Source organism: Pristiophorus japonicus, chromosome 4, assembly GCF_044704955.1.
Source record: "Pristiophorus japonicus isolate sPriJap1 chromosome 4, sPriJap1.hap1, whole genome shotgun sequence".
Lineage (NCBI taxonomy): Eukaryota > Metazoa > Chordata > Chondrichthyes > Pristiophoridae > Pristiophorus > Pristiophorus japonicus.
The window spans coordinates 139,186,265-139,207,201 of record NC_091980.1 but is presented as its reverse complement, the minus strand read 5'-3'; the positions used below and the strand labels follow the sequence as shown (position 1 = coordinate 139,207,201).

At 48.8% G+C, this 20,937-nt stretch overlaps 1 protein-coding gene, 1 long non-coding RNA gene and 1 pseudogene across 2 annotated transcripts in view; 2 read left to right on the top strand and 1 right to left on the bottom strand.

Annotated features, from left to right (window-relative positions):
* LOC139263075 (E3 ubiquitin-protein ligase TRIM39-like) overlaps positions 1-20,937 on the top strand; it is a 146,110-nt gene that overhangs the window by 6,613 nt on the left and 118,560 nt on the right. Inside the window, exon 4 of the mRNA XM_070878615.1 lies at positions 5,492-5,625. Within this exon, the coding sequence (XP_070734716.1) occupies positions 5,492-5,625 (134 nt within the window). The remainder of the gene's footprint in view (positions 1-5,491; positions 5,626-20,937) is intronic.
* LOC139263079 (uncharacterized) overlaps positions 12,456-20,937 on the bottom strand; it is a 26,653-nt gene continuing 18,171 nt past the window's right edge. Inside the window, exons 2-3 of the long non-coding RNA XR_011593035.1 lie at positions 13,433-13,615; positions 12,456-13,224 (exon numbers count right to left, since the gene is read on the bottom strand). This is a non-coding gene — a long non-coding RNA (uncharacterized lncRNA). The remainder of the gene's footprint in view (positions 13,225-13,432; positions 13,616-20,937) is intronic.
* LOC139261928 (tripartite motif-containing protein 14-like) lies at positions 13,921-16,479 on the top strand (annotated as a pseudogene).

The following is a 20,937-nucleotide window of genomic DNA, read 5'->3' as shown; positions in this document are numbered from 1 at the left end:
TATACAAGCCGAGCTGTTGTTTTTCTGCACATGCGAGCCAGATGCCCTGTACAGTTGCAGTTTCTGCAAACAGCATGCTGAAATTGACACCCCCTTGAGTGCCTCCCCCACATCTCCAGCACAGACCCCTTCCATTGTTTCAGAAGGATGAGCTGAGTCTGGCTGATCTCTCTTGAGCTTCTCTCAGTCTGTAGTTGATTACTCGCACTGTGGGTTGATGAGGTGTGAACGGCCATTCATGTGGCCCTTGCTGGCTTCTGGTGCCACTGCCTGCTGTTGAAGGCCTGCTCTCCTGCCTTTTTCTGTGTGTGGGGGTATTGGCTCGTATCACGCTGTGAACCCCTTGTTCCGATGTTTCGTTAGTTGTCGTACCCGCAGTATAGATCAACCTCGTTTCTTCTTCTCCTGCCAAGAATGTCTGTGCGACCAGTGCTGCTGCCTCTAGGGTCAAGTTCTTGGTCTCTATAAGCTTTCAGAATATGCCTGCGTGGCCTATTCTTTCAATAAAAAAGTCTCTCAGTACTCCTCTCCTTAGTTCATCGGAGAACTCACATAAACTAGCCAGCCTCCGAAGTTCCGCCACAAAGTTGGGTATGCTCTGGCCCACACAGCGTCTTTAGTTGTAGAACCTGTGTCTGGCCATGTGTAGGCTGCTCGCTGGCTTCAGATGGTCTCTCACCAATGTGCTCAACTCCTCAAACAACTTTCTTGCTGGTTTCTCGGGTGCCAGCAGGTCCTTCATTAAGGCGTATGTTTTCGAGCCACAGCTGGTCAAGAGATGGGCTCTTCTCTTGTCTGCCTTATCATCGCCCAACCAGTCTTTGGTTATAAAGCTTTGCTGGAGCCTTTCTATAAAGTCCTCCCAATTGTCTCCAGCATTGTATTTCTCATCTGAGCCGTTGGTAGCCATTCTGTGGATTCTGTGATCCCGTAACTCGTCGCCACTTTAAAGTCCTGACCCTGCAGTACAGACTTACACGAGGCACATGCTGAAGTCAAGGTCACTCTGGACCTGCACCTTTATTTCACAGCTCTCGAGTGCCACACTTGCCTGAGATCTGCCTTGACATACCTGTGTGGAACAGGTATGCAGTGTCTCCTGCAAGTGCACCCCTGGTGGTAAAGTATGCTTGTGGTTACAGGTCATATCTAGTTACAGTCATGTATAGCATGGTAAGATACAGTTATATACAGTAGTGTGAGATACAATACAGTTTAGTATTGTATTCCTAACACAGATGAGACTGCACACAGGGAGGTTAAAGTAACAGTGACCTCAGTCATTATTAAGATACTCCAGAGTGAGGAACAGGCCTTAGGGGCCAGCTTATATACAGTGCTCCCAAGGGATGCTTGGATCCCTTGGGACTTCAGGGGATACGCTCCCTGGTGGCATACTTTACAAATACACAACATCACTCCCCCGCAAAGTCAAAGTGAAAACTATTTACAAGGTGAGGCAGTCGGGAGCCTTTCTTTCCCTGGTGGACTGCCTCGGTACAAATGTCTGTTCTGGTGTGTTGGCTGTGCCCTCGCTGGGCTGGCGTGTTGTTGGACCTGCAGGGCTGCTGGGTGAGCCTGGCCTTGCTGGGCTGTTGGGTGTGATGGGTTCAATTTCCTGGTCCAGGGTGGTGTCGTTGATCCTTTGGGTGTGTGTTTTGGGCTCGAAAAATGTGGTGCCTGCTGTGGGTTGCTCAGGGCAGTCTCTGAACCGCAGCCTCGTTTGGTCTAGGTACTTTCTGCAAATTTGTCCATTGTCTAGTTTGACTACAAACACCCTACTCCCTTCTTTAGCTATCACCATGCCCACGATCCACTTGGGACCATGTCCATAGTTTAACACATACACAGGGTCATTCAGATCAATTTCCCGTGACACAGTGGCGCGACCATCGTTTACATTTTGTTGCTGCCGCCTGCTCTCTACCTGATCATGCAGGTTGGGGTGAACCAGCGAGAGTCTGGTTTTAAATGTCCTTTTCATGAGTAGCTCAGCCGGGGCACCCCTGTGAATAAGTGGGGTCTCTTGCGGTAGCTGAGCAGTACTCGGGACAGGCGGGTTTGGAGTGAGCCTTCTGTGACTCGTTTAAGGCTCTATTTGATTGTTTGTACTGCCCGCTCTGCGTGCCCATTGGAGGCTGGTTTAAACGGGGCCAAGGTGACATGTTTGATCCCATTGCGGGTCATGAATTCTTTAAATTCGGCACTGGTAAAACATGGCCCGTTGTCACTGACCAGTATGTCAAGCAGGCCGTGGGTGGCGAACATGGCCCTCAGGCTTTCAATGGTGGCAGTGGCGGTGCTTCCCAACATTATTTCACATTCAATCCATTTCGAAAAAGCATCCACCACCACAGGAACATTTTACCGAGAAACGGGCCCACATAGTCGACATGGATCCTCGACCATGGTCTGGAGGGCTAGGACCACAAACTTAGTGGTGCCTTCTGGGTGCGTTGCTCAACTGAGCACACACGCTGCATTGCCATACACAGGACTCTAAGTCAGAGTTGATATCGTGCCACCACACGTGGGATCTGGCTATCGCTTTCATCATTACTATACCCGGGTGGAGATCCGAGATGAATGTCTCCCTGCCCTTTTTGGGTAGCACTTGGTGGTTACCCTACAACAGGCAGTCTGTCTGAATGGACAGCTCATCCTTTCGCCTCTGGAATGGCTTGATTAGCTCTTGCATTTCAACGAGGATGCTGGCCCAGCTCCTATGCAGTACACAGTTTGTTTACTAGGGACAGCAGAGGATCTTGGCTGGTCCAAGTCCTAATCTGGTGGGCCGTGACAGGTGATTTATCATTTTCAAACGCTTCCATGACCATCAACAAGTCTGCGAGCTGCGCTACCATCAACAAGTTTGCAGTCTGCGCCATTTCCACCACCGTGGTGGGCAATGGTAGCCAACTGAGAGCATTCGCACAGTTCTCGGTGCCTGGCCTGTGGCGGATGGTATCGTTATATGCTGATAGCGCGAGTGCCTACCTTTGTATGCAGGCTGAGGCATTAGTATTTATCCCCTTGTTTTCAGCGAACAGGGATATGAGGGGCTTGTGATCGGTTCCCAGCTCAAATTTGAGGCCAAATAGGTACTGATGCATTTTCTTTACCCCGAACACACACTCTAATGCCTCTTTCTCAATCATGATGTCGGCCCTCAGCCTTAGACAAGCTCCTGGAGACATAGACGACAGGTTGCAACTTCCCCGCAACTTTAACTTGTTCTAATACACACCTGACTCCGTACGACGACACATCACATGCTAGCACAAGTCTTACACGGGTTATACAATACAAGCAAGCTTGTTGGAGCATAAAATGTTTCTGGCTTTCTTAAAAGCAATTACTTGTTTTTTTTTCCCATACCCAGTTCTCACCTTTACGTAATAACACACGTAGGGGCTCTAAGAGTGTGCTTAACCCCGGTAGGAAGTTACCAAAATAGTTGAGGAGTCCCAGGAACAACCGCAGCTCCGTGATGTTCTGTGGCCTGGGCGTGTTCCTGATAGCCTCTGTCTTGGCGTCTGTGGGCCGAATGCTATCCGCCACTTCTGTTGCCATGAAGATGCATTTCGACCTCTTCAGCTGCAGCCCTACGCGATCCAGTCGCTGGAGGACCTCCTCAGGTTTTGTAGGTGCTCGACAGTGTCCCGACCCATGACCAATATGTCGTCCTGAAAAACCACTGTGCGTGGTACCGACTTGAGTAGGCTCTCCATGTTTCTCTGGAAGATCGCTGCAGCCGACCGAATTCCAAATGGGCATCTGTTGTAGATGAACAGTCCCTTGTGCGTGTTGATATAGGTGAGGCCCTTCGAAGACTCCTCCAGCTCCTGCGTCATGTAGGCTGAAGTCAGGTCGAGCTTGGTGAATGTCTTGCCTCCTGCCAGCATCGTAAATAGGTCATCTGCCTTAGGTAGCGGGTATTGGTCCTGTAGCGAGAAACGATTAATAGTTACTTTATAATCGCCGCAAATCCTGACCGTGCCATCACTTTTGAGGACTGGAACAATCGGGCTGGCCCACTTGCTGAATTCCACTGGGGAGATGATGCCCTTGCATTGCAGCCTGTCCAGCTCGATTTCCACTCTCTCCCTCATCAAGTGAGGTACCGTTCACACTTTATGGTGAATGGGGCGTGCCTCTGGGACCAAGTGGATCCGCACCTTCGCCCCGGAAAAGTTTGCAATGCCTGGCTCAAAAAGAGAAGGACATTTGTTAAGAACCTGGGTATATGAGGCCTCATCGACATGTGATAGCGCTTGGATGTCATCCCAGTTCCAGAGGAACTTGCCCAGCCAGCTTTTTCCAAGCAGTGTGGGGCCATCGCCCAGGACAATCCAGAGTGGCAGTTCGTGCACCTTGCCCTTGTAGGAGACCTTGACCATGGCGCTGCCCAGGACAGTGATGAGCTCTTTGGTGTACGTTCTCAGTTTCGTGTGAATGGGGCTCAGGGCTGGTCTAAGTGTTTGTTGCACCACAATCTCTCAAACATCTTTTTGCTCATGATGGATTGGCTAGCACCAGTGTCCAGTTCCATGGCTACGGGTAAGCCATTCAATTTTATATTTAGCATTGTCGGTGGACATTTCGTCGAAAATGTGTGCACCCCGTGTACTTCAGCATCTGCCTCCTCTCTCTGAGGCTCGAAATTGCTTTGATCCACCATGGACCGATCTTCCTCTGCCACGTGGTGGTTAGCAGGTTTTGCAGAGCTTGCAAGCTCATTGGAGGTGCCCCATTGTTCCACAGTTCTTGCAAACATACCCTTTGAAGTGGCATGAATAGGCTGAATGAAAGCCTCCACAACGCCAACAAGGTGTGAATTGCCTTGCATTCATCCTTTGTTGCGTGCTCTGAGTCATCTGGGTCACCTGAGGCCTGCTGGCAGCTGCAGACTCGTAGGTTCTGCCCTGTACATTTCTGCTCGCAAACACAGTTCCAGTTAATTTATGAACATTGCTAGCACTTGTGTGCTGAGAGATTTGTTTGGTGTTATCACTGGTGGACATAAACGCCTGTGCTATCGCAATGGCCTTACTGAGGGTCGGTGTCTCTACAGTCAAAAGTTTTCGTAGGATGGTCTCGTGGACAATGCCCAGTACAAAAAAGTCTCTGAGCATTTGCTTCAGGTAGCCATCAAACTCACAGTGTCCAGAAGTCACCTTAGCTCGGCGACGTGGCTCACCACTTCCTGACCTTCAGATCGCTGGCACGTGTAGAACCGATACCTCGCCATCAGCACGCTCTCCCTCGGGTTAAGATGCTCCCGAACCAGTGTACACAGTTCCTCATACGACTTATCTGTGGGTTTCACCGGAACCAGAAGATTCTTCATGAGGCTGTAGGTCAGTGCCCCGCAGACCGTGAGGAGGACCGCTCTCCTTTTTGCAGTGCTTCCTTCTGATCACTCGATCCCCTTTGGGTTTCTGATCTGAAATGTCCCACTGATAAAACATTCTCTCCTCTTTCATTCCAGAGTGACGGAGACTCAGAGAGTCACAGACCCAGATGTTCCAGCGCTCACCCTGAACCTGTCCAATATATTGCAACTTATCCAAGAGAGGCTGAATGGATGGGAAAAGTACCACTCAGACATATTGGGAATCATCAGTAAGATAGTGCAGCTTTTCTCCAATATAAGGCACTGAGAGCAGGTGGGGTTAGTTGTGTTCAGACAGCTGGGAATATCCCGAACTTTAATATCAGCTCCCTGTGTCTGTGGATCAGGAGCCTGAGATTAATCCTCAGTCCCCAGTGACACCTGCTTTAAACATTCCTCACTGTAATGGGCCAGAGCTTCACCCACCATGGGCTAGGTAGGGGCGGGGTTACACACTGCCAATCATACCACAAATAGTGAAGAACCAGGGGACTAATGAAAGTGAAGAACTTAAAGTCATTAATATCAGTCGCGAAAAAGTACTTGGACCAACTAAGGAGACTAAAAGCCGACAAAAACCCGAGAGCTGATGGCCTACATCCTTGGGTTCTAAAAGAGGTGGATGCATTCTTTCAATCTTTCAAAATTCCCTTGATTCTTGAATGGCGCCGGCAGATTGTAAGGTAGCAAATGTAACGACACTATTCAAAAAAGGAAGGGGAGAGAAAACAGGGAATTACTGACCAGTTAGCCTGACATCAGTCGCCGGGAAAATGCTGGAATCCATTATTAAGGAAGTGGTATCAAGGCACTTAGAAAATCATAATATGATTAGGCAGAGTCAACATGGTTTTATGAAAGGGAAATCATGGCTAACTCATTGATTAGAGTTTTTGAGGATGTAACTAGCAAGGTGGATAAAGGGGAACCAGAGGATGTAGTATATTTGGATTTCCAAAAGGCATTCAATAAGGTGCCATATAAAAGTTAACTATGCAAATAAGGGCACATAGGGTTGAGGGTAATATATTCGCATGGATCGAGGATTGCTTAATAGACAGAAAACAGAGAATAGGGATAACAGGTCATTTTCCGGTTGGCAGGCTGTAACTAGCGGGGATCAGTGCTGGGGCCTCAGCTATTTACAATCTATATTAATGACGAAGATGAAGGGACCGAGTGCAATGTATCCAAGTTTGATGATGATACAAAGCTAGATGGGAAAGAAAGCTGCGAGGAGGACACAAAGAGCCTGCAAAGGGATAGAGACAGGTTAAGTGAGTGGGCAAAAGGTGGCAGATGGGGAATAATGTGGGGAAATATGAGGTTATTCACTTTTGTAGGAACAATAGAAAAACAGAATATTTTTTAAATGGTGAGAAACTAGGACATGCTTATTTGTACTGCAAAAATGGCCACCATGCTCCACCCTTTGTCTATGATTGCTCACCTTGGAGGATAAGCCACACCCTAAAGTTTCACAGCAATGTATAACTGGAACAGCCCATCCCAAGGTCTCACTAATTTTGCAAATTGTAACTCGATCCACTTTGACTTCCTGAAGCGACAGAGTTCAGAGCTCCCCAGGAGACTGCCAGGGCCAGCCAAAGTGCCTTACCCCAGGCCAAGTACATGCCTCCCCCAGCCAAAGTCCGTACCCCAGTCCAAGTGCACCCCTCCCCCAGCCAAAGTGCCTTAACCCAGTCCAAATACATCCCTCCTCCAGCCAAAGTCCCGTACCCCAGTCCAAGTGCACCTCTCCCCCTGCCGAAGTGCCTTACCCCAGCGCAAGTGCATCCTCCCCCGCCGCACCCACCATAGATGGGGCAGACATTGTGTACGGATTGTTAACAGGTTTATTGGGTATGAAGTGAATAGTGACATGACTTCTGGATATCATCTACTCCAATGATGTCCCTTGTAGGGGGTTGGAAGAACATGATCCATCTTCCCTCCCACCCGTGTCTCTTCCCCCCCCACCCTCACCCGTGTCTCTCTCTCTCTCTCTTCCCCAGCCTCTCCCTCACTCTCCCCCAGCCTCTCTATCTCCCCCAACCTTTCTCACTTTCCCCCAGCCTCTCAATTTCCCCCCAGCCTCTCTCACTTTCCTCCAGCCTCACTCTCTCCCCCCAGCCTCTCTCTCTCTCTCCCCAGCCTCTCTCTCTCTCCCCCCAGCCTGTCTCTCTCTCTCCCTAGCCTCTCTCTCTCTCCCCCAGCCTCTCTCTCTTCCCCCTCCCAGCCTGTCTCTCTCTCTCCCCAGCCTCTCTCTCTCTCCCCAGCCTCTCTCTCTCCCCCCAGCCTGTCTCTCTCTCCTCCAGCCTCTCTCTCTCCCCCTACCAGCCTGTCTCTCTCTCCCCCCAGCCTCTCTCTCTCCCCCTCCCAGCCTGTCTCTCTCCCCCTCCCAGCCTGTCTCTCTCTCTCCCCAGCCTCTCTCTCTCCCCCCAGCCTGTCTCTCTCTCCCCCCAGCCTCTCTCTCCCCAGCCTGTCTCTCTCTCCTCCAGCCTCTCTCTCTCCCCCCAGCCTCTCTCTCCCCAGCCTCTCTCTCTCTCCCCAGCCTCTCTCTCTCTCCCCCAGCCTGTCTCTCTCTCTCCCCAGCCTATCTCTCTCTCCCCCAGCCTCTCTCTCTCCCCCTCCCAGCCTGTCTCTCTCTCTCTACCCAGCCTACCTCTCTCTCCCCCAGCCTCTCTCTCTCTCCCCCCAGCCTGTCTCTCTCTCTCCCCCAGCCTCTCTCTCTCCCCCCAGCCTGTCTCTCTCTCTCCCCCCAGCCTCTCCCTCTCTCCCCAGCCTCTCTCTCTCCCCCTCCCAGCCTGTCCCTCTCTCTCCCCAGCCTCTCTCTCTCTCCCCAGCCTCTCTCTCTCGCCCCAGCCTGTCTCTCTCTCCTCCAGCCTCTCTCTCTCCCCCTCCCAGCCTGTCTCTCTCTCTCCCTAGCCTCTCTCTCCCTCCCCCAGCCTCTCTCTTCCCCCTCCCAGCCTGTCTCTCTCTCCCCCAGCCTCTCTCTCTCCCCCTCCCAGCCTCTCTCTCTCCCCCAGCCTCTCTCTCTCCCCCCAGCCTGTCTCTCTCTCCTCCAGCCTCTCTCTCTCCCCCTCCCAGCCTGTCTCTCTCTCTCCCCCAGCATCTCTCTCTCTCCCCAGCCTCTCTCTCTCCCCCTCCCAGCCTGTCTCTCTCTCTCCCCAGCCTATCTCTCTCTCCCCCAGCCTCTCTCTCTCTCTCCCCCCAGCCTGTCTCTCTCTCTCCCCAGCCTCTCTCTCTCTCCCCAGCCTATCTCTCTCTCCCCCAGCCTCTCTCTCTCCCCCTCCCAGCCTCTCTCTCTCCCCCAGCCTCTCTCTCTCCCCCCAGCCTGTCTCTCTCTCCTCCAGCCTCTCTCTCTCCCCCTCCCAGCCTGTCTCTCTCTCCCCCCAGCCTCTCTCTCTCTTCCCAGCCTCTCTCTCTCCCCCTCCCAGCCTGTCTCTCTCTCCCCCAGCCTCTCTCTCTCCCCCTCCCAGCCTCTCTCTCTCCCCCAGCCTCTCTCTCTCCCCCCAGCCTCTCTCTCTCTCCCCCAGCCTCTCTCTCTTCCCCCTCCCAGCCTGTCTCCCTCTCTCCCCAGCCTCTCTCTCTCTCCCCAGCCTCTCTCTCTCCCCCCAGCCTGTCTCTCTCTCCTCCAGCCTCTCTCTCTCCCCCTACCAGCCTGTCTCTCTCTCCCCCCAGCCTCTCTCTCCCCCTCCCAGCCTGTCTCTCTCTCCCCCCCAGCCTCTCTCTCTCTCCCCAGCCTCTCTCTCTCTCCCCAGCCTCTCTCTCTCCCCCCAGCCTGTCTCTCTCTCCCCCCAGCCTCTCTCTCCCCCTCCCAGCCTGTCTCTCTCCCTCCCCCAGCCTGTCTCTCTCTCCTCCAGCCTCTCTCTCTCCCCCTCCCAGCCTGTCTCTCTCTCTCCCTAGCCTCTCTCTCTCTCCCCCAGCCTCTCTCTCTCTCCCCCTCCCAGCCTGTCTCTCTCTCTCCCCAGCCTCTCTCTCTCTCCCCAGCCTCTCTCTCTCCCCCCAGCCTGTCTCTCTCTCCCCCCAGCCTCTCTCTCTCTCCCCAGCCTGTCTCTCTCTCCTCCAGCCTCTCTCTCTCCCCCTCCCAGCCTGTCTCTCTCTCTCCCCAGCCTCTCTCTCTCTCTCCCCCCAGCCTCTCTCTCTCTCCCCCCAGCCTGTCTCTCTCTCTCCCCAGCCTGTCTCTCTCTCTCCCCCCAGCCTCTCTCTCTCTCCCCAGCCTCTCTCTCTCCCCCTCCCAGCCTGTCTCTCTCTCCCCTCAGCCTGTCTCTCTCCTCCAGCCTCTCTCTCTCCCCCTCCCAGCCTCTCTCTCTCCCCCTCCCAGCATCTCTCTCTCTCTCTCTCCCCAGCCTGTCTCTCTCTCTCCCCCTCCCAGCCTCTCTCTCTCCCCCTCCCAGCATCTCTCTCTCTCTCCCCAGCCTGTCTCTCTCTCTCCCCCTCCCAGCCTGTCTCTCTCTCTCCCCAGCCTCTTTCTCTCTCCCCAGCCTCTCTCTCTCTCCCCAGCCTCTCTCTCTCTCCCCCAGCCTATCTCTCTCTCCCCAGCCTCTCTCTCTCCCCCAGCCTCTCCCCCAGCCTCTTTCTCTCCCTCAGCCTCTTTCTCAGCCCCCCCCCCACCCCCCCGCTGGCCGATATCGGCCCCACGCCAGCCAGGGTGGAGAGAGTAGGAGCCTCAGGTCCTGCTTCTCGGCACCATGTGCGTGGAATGATTCGGGCCGGGAGAAGCGAGGGGGGGCGGGGGGGGGGGCGGTGTTTGACAGGGCGCTGGACAAACACCTGTCAAAAAAAGTGCAGTACAAATAGTTACATCGGAGAAATATTAAATGTTGGTGTTCAGAGATTTAGGAATCCTCGTACAGGAAACACAGAAAGTTTCCATTCAGGTATGGCAAGCAATTACAAAGGCAAATGGCATGTTGACCTTTATTGCAAGGGGATTGGAGTATAAGAGTAAAAATGTCTCACTACAATTGGACAGGGTTTTTGGTCAGGCCACACTTGGAATACGGTGATCTGATTGAAACATTTGGGGCTAGACTTTTGGCACATCATCACCCATTTAGCGGCCATATAAGCGCTGAGATTCAGGCTATCGCCCATATTTGATGGCAAATGGAAACTAGCGCCCAATTATAACCCATTTATCGCTGGAGCAACATTTGGGCATACAGGAATGAGCTGAATCGCCCGGCCTATTTAAAAAAAATATATGGTCATCCTCGTGCAAGGCCCAGAATACTGGTTATAATGGAAACTAGCGCCCAATTATTGCCCAGAATATCGGCGAGCGCTACTTTCGGCATTTTGTCCATAATTCACCCAAATGATCGCTCACCCAAAAAGATGTTCATGAAAAGCTGCACTCACCTGACCTTAACTCGGCTCTATGGATGCCCTTTTATAACTTAGAGGATCTTTAATAGAAGGTGGCTTGAAGTGGTTGGGAGGAGAAGCAATTTGTGAGTGACTTTAAGGGCGTTTTTGAATCTTGCCAATTATCTAATCACATGGTGGTTAATTTCCAGTTTATATTGTATTGAGGACAATTTAAGAAGACATATTAGGGCATTTATAGTGATTTATAGTGATGCGTCTGTAATTTCTCAACCAGTATTGATGACTACTCACATGCTGCAGAATAGAGATGGGAGAAGGTTCATTGAAGAGCGTTATGTGCCCAGTCAAAGAGGTTGCAGACTGCTGAGGAGGAGGAGACGTTACAGCCAACGCATTTACAGGGATAAGCGATCATACCTGGACATGTCTGATAACATGTCCGAAGGCTGTGATTCAGAAAGGAGGTCATCAGTGAGATATGCCAGCTAATTAAGGGAGATCTGCAGCCTACCAGCACCATCAGGACCGCACTGCCCATTGAGGTTAAGGTTACTGCGGAACTTTCCTTCTATGAATCGGGCTCTTTTCAGGCCTCAGCTGCCGACATTTGCGGTATCTCTCAGCACGCCACACATTGCTGCATTAGACATGTGACTGAAGCCCTTTATGCACGCAGGATGGACTTTATAAGTTTCCCTATGACCAGAGTGAGAGGGCTTTGGGTTCTCGAGAATAGCAAACTTTCCCAAGGTGCAAGGAGCAAAAGACTGTATGCATAGGATGCAACGCTGTTTCGGAACCGAAAGGGATTCCACTCCCTGAATGTGCAGCTCGTTGTCGACCACAAACAAATAATCATGGCAGTAAATGTAAATTTTCCAGGGAGGATTCATGATGCGCACATCTTGTGTGAGAGCAATGTCTCTGACCTGTTTAAGAATCAGCCACAAGGTCATGGTTGGATGCTGGGGGATAAAGGATATGGCCTTGCCAGCTGGCTCATGAACCCCCTGCGTAAGCCCCAGACAGAAGCCGAGAAGCGCTACAAGGAAAGCCATATAGCCACACGCAATATCTTCGAAAAGACAATTGGAGTTCTGAAGCAGCACTTCAGATGCATGGACCACTCAGGAGGCAACCTACAATACCACCCTGAGCAGGTCGCTGAGTGCATTGTGATGTGCTGCATGTTGCATAACCTAGCTATCAGGAGACGACAACAATTGCCAGATGGGACTGCCGGTCCACCTCAGGAGAGAGGGGAGGCGGAAGAGGAGGACGAAGAGGAGGATAATCAGCCTGGCGATGAACCCATGCCCCCATGCCCCCCCCACACCATTGGAAAAGCCCCATGGTGGTTAAGCAGCTGAAAAACTATTGTGGCAGCAGCTCATAAATGAACGCTTTGCATGAAGTTACGGTGGTGACAGTTAAAGTTGCGTTATGTTTCATCTTTGCCTGGCCCTGCCTGGCCTGGCCATGGCCATTGTTTGCAACCTTTGTATTAATGTTTTACCGTACGTTATTAGAAGACACTTCACAACAATTGTAAAGTTAAATAACAATTTTTAATAATTTAACAACTGATTTCCATTTTTTTGAACAAACCATATATAACACTGCCCGCCGAACCCCCAACAACTACCGCCCTCCCAAACCCAACAGTGAACAACATTTTTAATGCAATATAACAAGAACACCCTCCCACCATCCCCAACAGTCAACAATCAACAATGTTTTTAAAATAAGTACAAAACAAAAATAATCGCCCCCCCACTCTACCTGTGGCCATATTTCCCTCCTCTAACTTGACCCCCTCAGTTTCCCACGTAATCCCCAAGTAACGGGACCGAGACGTCTTGCAGCAGAGCACCTCAAGGGCTGCTGCTGGGGCAGGGGGGTGCAGGGGGAGGTGGTGGTGTCAGCAGAATGACCTCAGTGGATGGAGAAGAAGATGTTTGCGAAGAAACGTCTTCCGAGTCAGAAGGAAGTTCTTCCTCCTGTCTCGCATCTATCATGCTGGTTGGTGGCACGGCACCTTGAGGTGCAGTGCCATCTCCTGAAACTATCACATGCTGCAAGGCATTGACAGAGCCGGCCGTTCACCCCATTGCTGCAACTATCTGCCCCATGCCCTCTGTTATTCTGTGTGGCAATGTTGCCAGTCAACCCATCAAGTGCCGAGAGGAGCTCTCGACCTATGTCAACATTCGCCCTCAACATTGACACCATGTCCTCGTTGACATCTGTCTGTCGCAGTGCATGCCTACCTTGCCGACTCTACCTCCACAGGGTCGGCGTGGGCACTGGACGACTTGGAGTGACCTGCTGCAAGCTGTTTGGCCCCGCTATTTCATCCGTTGAAGATGACGTGGCCGCAGGTACCACAGATGACAGTTCCTCCTCCTTGGTTTGCTGTTCATCACCCATAGTGAGCACGACCTGCAGCGGTGCCGGTGTTGCTGCAAGGGCCTCCCATTGTGTCTGGGGAGCTGGAAAACATAATTGAGGTTAGTGCAAGAAAAGGGGAGACATGAGAATGCTTGTGCTGCGCAGGCATATGTACAAGGAGCAACACTACTGCAATAATTGTGAATGAGAGATGTTAAATATGATTAACATGAGAGTACAGAAGCTGCACGCATAACAATACATCATTCATATATTATAATCTAATGCCATTAAATTACTTTAAATTACCACTGGTTTATCACTGCTTTATACATTACTCATGTGGTGCAACAATGGGATCTGCACCACCATGGGTGGCAGAGCGAATGTGGCTGCTCACTAAGGCTGCTCCTCCACATCAGTGCGAAGGTGCAGCTCAGCAGGCCCTCCTCCGGTCCGCCTCCACTCCACCTGATTCTTCGATATCTTCCTCTGCAAACGTGACAAGAGCATGGCATAAGGTAATTGACGAGTTACTATTACAGAAACACAACAGATAATGTAATCCACAATTAGTCACCCCACATGCTATACATCGTTAACGTTATATGCTAATATGGTTTGTATCCAATGGATGCATGGTTATAACATTTACGTTCAAAGAAATTATTTAACATGGTTTTGTTTAGGAACTAATGCTTGACACCAAACATCTTGCGAACAATCTCCAGGAAAGGCCCCATCCACGAGCTGTGCCATTCGGCCCCTGAGGGGAGGGAGGCGGTTTTTTGGAATCGATGGAGGTCACCGAGAGGAGGGGAATCAGGACCACTGGTGAGCTTGGCAATGACAGGAATGTAATGGGAGGGGGGGGGCACCGTGTCCCTGGGCTGTGCTCGGAGACCTCTGTGTGGCCGGAGCTAATGTCCCAAAGTGTCCCAGGGCAGACAGTGAGCCAGGGCAGCTCTCCTCCAGTCCAGGCTGGGTCACTGTGTGACTGACAATAACCGGAGTGACTCACACAGTCGAAGTAATGCTGATCGGACCCATCAGTGCTCAGTCGTGCCCCATCCACCAACCTAACCAAAAAGCAGATGGTGCCCAAGTTAAAGAGTTGCTCACAGCACTCAAGCAGTGATATCATTTAATAATTCTCCTTCGAAACTAAAGTGGTAGAAATGCCGAGTATTTGCAGTTTGCCTGTTTCCGGTCATTTGGCCATAATTTTTGATCAATGCCTTTAAATAATAATTGATACTTTAATTAAATTTAAGGCATCTCAGCAAAATTAGAGTTAAAGGGCGGAACAGACTCGATGGCCCGTATGGCCTAGTCCTGTTCCTAATTATGTTTTTATGTTTAATAAGAGTGTCTCTTAAAAGGACACTGTTCCTCACAGGGCTGACAGTATTATTAAAGGACTTGAATTTATATAGCACCTTTCACAACCTCAGGATGACCCATAGTGCTTTACAGCCAATGAAGTACTATTTTTGAAGTGTAGTCCATGTTGTAATGTAGGAATATATAAGTATGGAATATATAACCTCCCCCCATCGAGTAATATGAAGGAGGCGGGACCTCGCTGTATCACAATTCCCAATCACCGTGAGCTTTGTTTACAGGGCCAGCTTCCACCGAATACAGGGACTGTAACTCCTCCCCCACACAGCTCCTCTGGGGCAGCCCCTGTCCCACGGATCACCATCAAACAGTCGACTGGGATCAGAGGGAGAGCCGGAAATCCCAAGGTGTGTTTATAATCTGAAACGGGGATCACACTGACTGGTAATATGGGGCTGACACTAACTTTAATTTAAATATGTAGGGTATTTTTTTATTTTTTTATTGTGTTTAGGTGTCGGGGGAAGGGGGGGTTCTCATTCATAATAATGAGAAGTCCTACTTACAGAGTTCCCATTATTATGAATGAGAATACTTTACCTTGATTGGATGTCCAGGTCCACGTGATTCCAGTTCCAGCTCTACGTCCGTTCAGACCAGCACGTGCTCCGATGAGCATGCAGAAGAGGCCTAAAACCGCAATCGCTGATGGGCGCCCAAGCTAAAGTGTGCATCTTTTTTCTTCTTTTCAGACGATTGCCCGCGGGAAGCCCAGAACCAGGATTTCAAGGCCGGTATATTTGTGATTATTGGCAATAATAGTTATCATATATGTCTGATTATCGGTAATAATAATGATCATTTTATGCTTAATTCCTATGAAAGTCAATAAATGCCTTTGAACCCTATTACCACGTGGAATATCTGATTCATTTATATTTAAGAACATCCATTCCCTAACAGTTGGCATCTCAGATCAAGGGGCATATTTGGGCAGAGATTTTAGGATGGCGACCTGTATTTCTCTGACATTTAACACTGCCGCGTTACAATAAATTATTCTGCCCTGGCCATTATCACACTCTGAATTAGATGAGAGATTAGAGAAACGTATCCTCGCTCTTTGAGCATCGCAATTTGCATTTGACGCGGTCGTATACAGAGATGCATTTAAATGGCTTCGAGCCCCTATGATGAGGGGTCTGATACTAAATGGGGCCTAATGGTCTGTGGGTTATTTATAACCTGCCCAACTGTAACTCCTCCTCCACACAGCTCCTCTGGGGCAGCCCCTGTCCCACAAATCACCATCAGTCAGTCGACTGGGATCAGGTGGAGAGTGGGAATATCCCAAGGTGTGTTTATAATCTGAAACGGGGATCACACTGACTGGTAATATGGGGCTGACACTCCTACCCTGCAGCTGTCAATCATTGATCTGAGTGGAATAACCCTGTCTGACCAATCTCTTCTCTCCTCTCTAGGGCAAAGGTCACTGATGGGCCTGGATCCAAAAACCGCAAACTGGAACTTGGTTCTGTCTGATGATCTGAGATCAGTAACACGAAGTGGACAAAAACAGCCCTACCCACCTCACCCAGAGAGGTTTAAAGACCATCCCCAAGTCCTCTACTTCCAGAGCTTCTCCTCAGGATCCCATTCCTGGGATATGGAAACTGATGGGTATCAATGGGGAATTGGGATTGTGTATGGGAGTGTAGAGAGGGAGGGGGGAGGGTCTTACCTTGGGAACAGCAGTAAATCCTGGTGTCTATATTATAATGATTTCTTGGGTTATCTCAGGGCCCAGCACAATTCCCAGCTCACTGATCTCCGACGGTTCCGGTCTGTGAGCAGGATCCGAGTTCAGTTGGACTACGAGGCTGGGACTGTGTCATTTCACTAGGTCACTGACTCACTGACACATTTACACACCTTTCAAACCACATTCACTGAACCCGTGTTTCCATCATTTTATTGCTGGAACAAATCTCTAAAACTGTTAAATTAATCCTGATATCTGAGAGTCTGCGACACCACATCCGGTTTTGGGAATCGCGTCATGTCACTTCCGGTTTTGGGTGGATCTCTTAAATGGGTAATTTCTGGGTTGGGGGCAGTGATGATGTCATTTCCAGAACTGTGGCTTTGATGATGGCACTTCTGGGTTGGGGGTTCAAATTATGTCTTTTCCTGGTTCCCCATCTGATGTTGTAATTTCCTGATCTGCTCTGATAATGTCATTTCGGGGCTATCGCTCTGACGATGTCACTTCCTGGTTCCCCTCTGATGATGTTACTTCCAGCCTGCCCCTCAATGAGATCATTTCCGGGTCTGCCCCTCTGATGCTTTCAAGTCTGGTCCCCCCCCCCCCCACCCCCCGATTATGTCATTTCCAGGGCCCTCTAATAATGTCATGTCCCAGTCACGCTCTGATAATGTCATGTCCGGGCCTCCCCCTCTGATAATGTCACATCCGGGTCTCCCCATCTGATGATGTCAAGTCCGGGTCTCCCCCTCTGATGATGTCATGTCTGTATCTCCCCCTCTGATGATGTCATGTCTGGGTCTCCCCCTCTGCTGATGTCATATCCAGATCTCCCCCTCTGATGAGGTCAGGAGCTCGGTGCCTTGCTGCTTTTAAAGATCCGTGGGGTCTTTGTGCTTTTCTCTGTAAGGGTCTGTCACTGACGCTAAACACAGCTGCTTTTGGTCAGTTTGCTGCAATTCATAGAATTACAATTGATTGTCCCCTTCAGTTGTAGAATTGTACTACTTTAGTTGTGTGATTGTAATGGTTTTAATCTCAGTAGTGAATGGCAATAGTGACAGGCATGACTGCATTAAACTCAGTAGTGAATCATGGTAGTGACTGGCACAATGATATTAATCTCACAAGTGAATAGTAATAGTGACAGGCACAACTGCTTTAATCTCAGTGGTGAACTGTAATAGTGACAGGCATGACTGCATTAATTTCAGCAGTGAATTGTAGTACTGAAGGCGTGACTTCAATTAATCTAAGTAGTGAATTGTAGTGGTGACAGGCACAATTGCATTAATCTCAGTTGTGAATTGTAGTATTGTCAGACATGACTGCATTAATCACGGTGAAATTCTTCCTATTAACTTGAGGTTTAAGGGTGTTTCTGTGAGCAATGTTCAGTCAGTAAAAGGGATTCCAGTCCGACAGTATCTTCGCTGATAAGGAGAGTCAACAAAACTCTCTCTGTTAGCTCCAACCTTGAAAAGGCACCTGCCATAGATCTGGAAAATCCAGGAGTGAGTCAAGTTATGGGGAGTTATTCTTGTTAAAACTGGAGTTACTGCGGCTAATTGGATGAGGTAATACTTTGAAATATGTGGATCCTCACGTAGTGAGAGTGAAAGAAAGGGATAAAAAGAGGGCTGTTACAATAGATACTTCAGAATTCGACAAGGCTTGGCCAGCTGATCCCCTCGAGCTCGAATCCTGTGACCCGGTGAATTCTCCGGTCTTGTACCGCAAGCGTCTCAAGCATATGTGTGATTATTGGTAATAATAGTTATCATTGTATATGGGTGATTATCGGTAATAGTTATCATTGTACATGTGTGATTATTGGTAATAATAGTTATAAAATCAATGGACCTGAAATTTTGGCCTCCCCGGGTCCATATGGGGTGTGTACGGACCCGGGAAGGCATCGCAAAACCGCTTTTCGGCATGCAATGCGCAGGTGCCGAAAACCGGCTTTTCCGATCTGATAGATCCAACGCATCTTGGCAGCAAAGACATTCGCATGGGCAAGATTGCTGTATTTTCCCATCTCTTGCCCAGCGAATGTCTTTAAGACTCTTGCGCCTTGTAAAGGCAGTCGCATAGCCTACTTTTACCAGCGTAAGAGTTTTAAAACATATTTTAAAAATTTGAAAATAAAATTTAAAAACACATTTTAATGTTAAAAACCCTGCCCACTAAGGTAAGTTTAATTTAAACCCTAATTACAAAATATTTTTTTTAATTGGAAAAAAATGTTTTTTCTAATACATTTATTAACTTTAATTTAAATATGTGGGGTGTTTTTTTAATTTTTTAATTGTGTCTAGGTGTTTGGCGGGGGTTGGGGGGTCTCATTCATAATAATGAGAAGTCCTACTTACAGAGTTCCCATTATTATGCATGAGAATACTTTACCTTGATTGGATGTCCAGGTCCACATGACTCCAACTCCAGCTCTACGTCCGTTCAAATGGACACGCGCCCCGATGCGCAAGCAGAAGAGGCCTAAAACCGCAATCGCTGGCGGGCGCCCGAGCTAAAGGTAAGCGCGCATCTTTTCTCTTCTTTTCCTGCAACCGCCCACGGGAAGCCCAGAACCGGGATTTCAAGGCCATCATATATGTGTGATTATTGGTAATAGTTATAATTGTATATGTGTAATTATTGGTAATAATAGTTATCATCGAATATGTCTGATTATTGGTAATAATAGTTATCATTGTATATGTGTGATTATTGGTAATAATAGTTATCATTTTATGCTTAACTCCTATAAAAATCAATAAATGCTTTTGAACCCTATTATCATGTGGAATGTCTGATTAACTTATATATAAGAACATCCATTTCCAAACATTTGGTATCTCAGTTCAAGGGGCATATTTGGGAGAGAGATTTTCGGATGGAGACCTGTATTCTCTGACTTTTAACACTGCTGCATTACAGTAAATTATTCTGCCATGGCCATTATCAAACTCTGAACTAGATGAGAGTTGAGAGAAACGTGTCCTCGCTCTCCAAGCATCATAATTTGCGTTTGACGTGTCGTATACAGAGAAGCATTTAAATGGCTTCGAGTCCCTTTGTTGAGGGGTGCATGACTTATTTCTACTGCGCAGTCTTAATTTATCACAGTGTTGAGCACTATATCATGTTTTTACGCAGCGAGTGGTTAAGATCTGGAATGCTGCTTGAAAAGTTGCTGGAGCAGACTCAATCCTGGCTTTCAGAAGGGATTTGGATAAGTACCTGAAGGAAACAGTTTGCAGGGATACGGGGAAAGGGCGGGGGAGTGGGACGAGCTGAACTGCTCTTGCAGAGAGCCGCACGGGCTGGATGGGCCGAATGGCCTCCTTCTGTGCTGTAACCATTCTATGATTGTAGATGTAGACAGAGTTTGGAATGTGGAATGGTTTTGGGTTTGGAGCCAGCAGGGACAGATGCAGTAATCTGGGACTGTCGACTGGTGCCCTGATGCCACTATCCCCCTGTATTCTGCATCAGTTCACCCCTCCCTTTGTCCAAAGTTAGAATGAAGACAGAGGTTAAAACCTCACAGAGCGTCAGAAAGTAAAGTTGTTGTGAGCAGAAAATGGTTCAAGCAAAAGGCTGCCGGTTTCTGTTGCTTTCCGTGGAGTGTTTCTATAAAAAGCCTGTGTGTGTGATGAACAGTTTCAGTGGGAAGCTCTGCCCCCTGTTAACCCCTTCTGTGTAAGAATGTTACACAGACTTTGTTTCACTATGGATGCTAACTTTTTCTTCAGTTATGTTCGGTATTTCTTGCAGTCATTTGGAGAGGGGCCTGAAGAAAGAACACAAAGAAAGATGATGTAATTTACTGGGGATTTGCTGTGCTGTATTGTGTTGTCTTTAAGATATTGATGAATTAAATTAGAGATATTGTGGTTAACTAACCTATTAAATTGTGAAAACCAGACTTTTATTGTGGCCATAGTGAAATTCTGGTTATTGTAAATTATGTGAAAAATCTCCAGTTACGGACATGAGATCATCAGATTTTAAAAAGTTGCCTTTTTGAATTTCTCAGCTTGCCAGGGACAATGATTTAAGGTGGATAAAGGGTTAATGTTGAGTAACTAACGTGACTGGAGCTGTGCTAAGTTATGGATCTAAGAAGACTATTTCAGTCCAAGGCATCTTGGTTGTGCTGGAATGTGACGGCCGTTAGCAAACTGACAGCGTCCTTTGATCCTGTGAGTGACTGTGGTCAGGGTAAAAGTGAATTAACAGGAATCCCAGGATCTCCCAGGATCTTTATATGGCAACAATTTGGAGCCATCTTGTGGTTGGACTGCACTAACTCGCTACGAGTTGATGCACACACAGCAGAAGTGAACTGTTTCTCCTTCAATTCTGATAGTGAATTCATCTTGACTACTGGTTCTGCTGATAAGATTGTTGCATTGTGGGATGTAAGAAACCTGAAACTGAAGTTACATTCCTTTGAGTCGCACAAGGATGAGATCTTCCAAGTTCAATGGTCTCCTCACAATGAAACTGTCCTGGCTTCAAGTGGAACAGATCACAGATTGAATGTATGGGATTTGAGTAAAATTGGAGAGGAACAGTCACCTGAAGATGCGGAAGCTGGTCCTCCAGAACTGTTGTTTATTCATGGTGGTCACACGGCTAAGATTTCAGACTTTTCCTGGAACCCAAATGAACCATGGGTAATTTGCTCTGTATC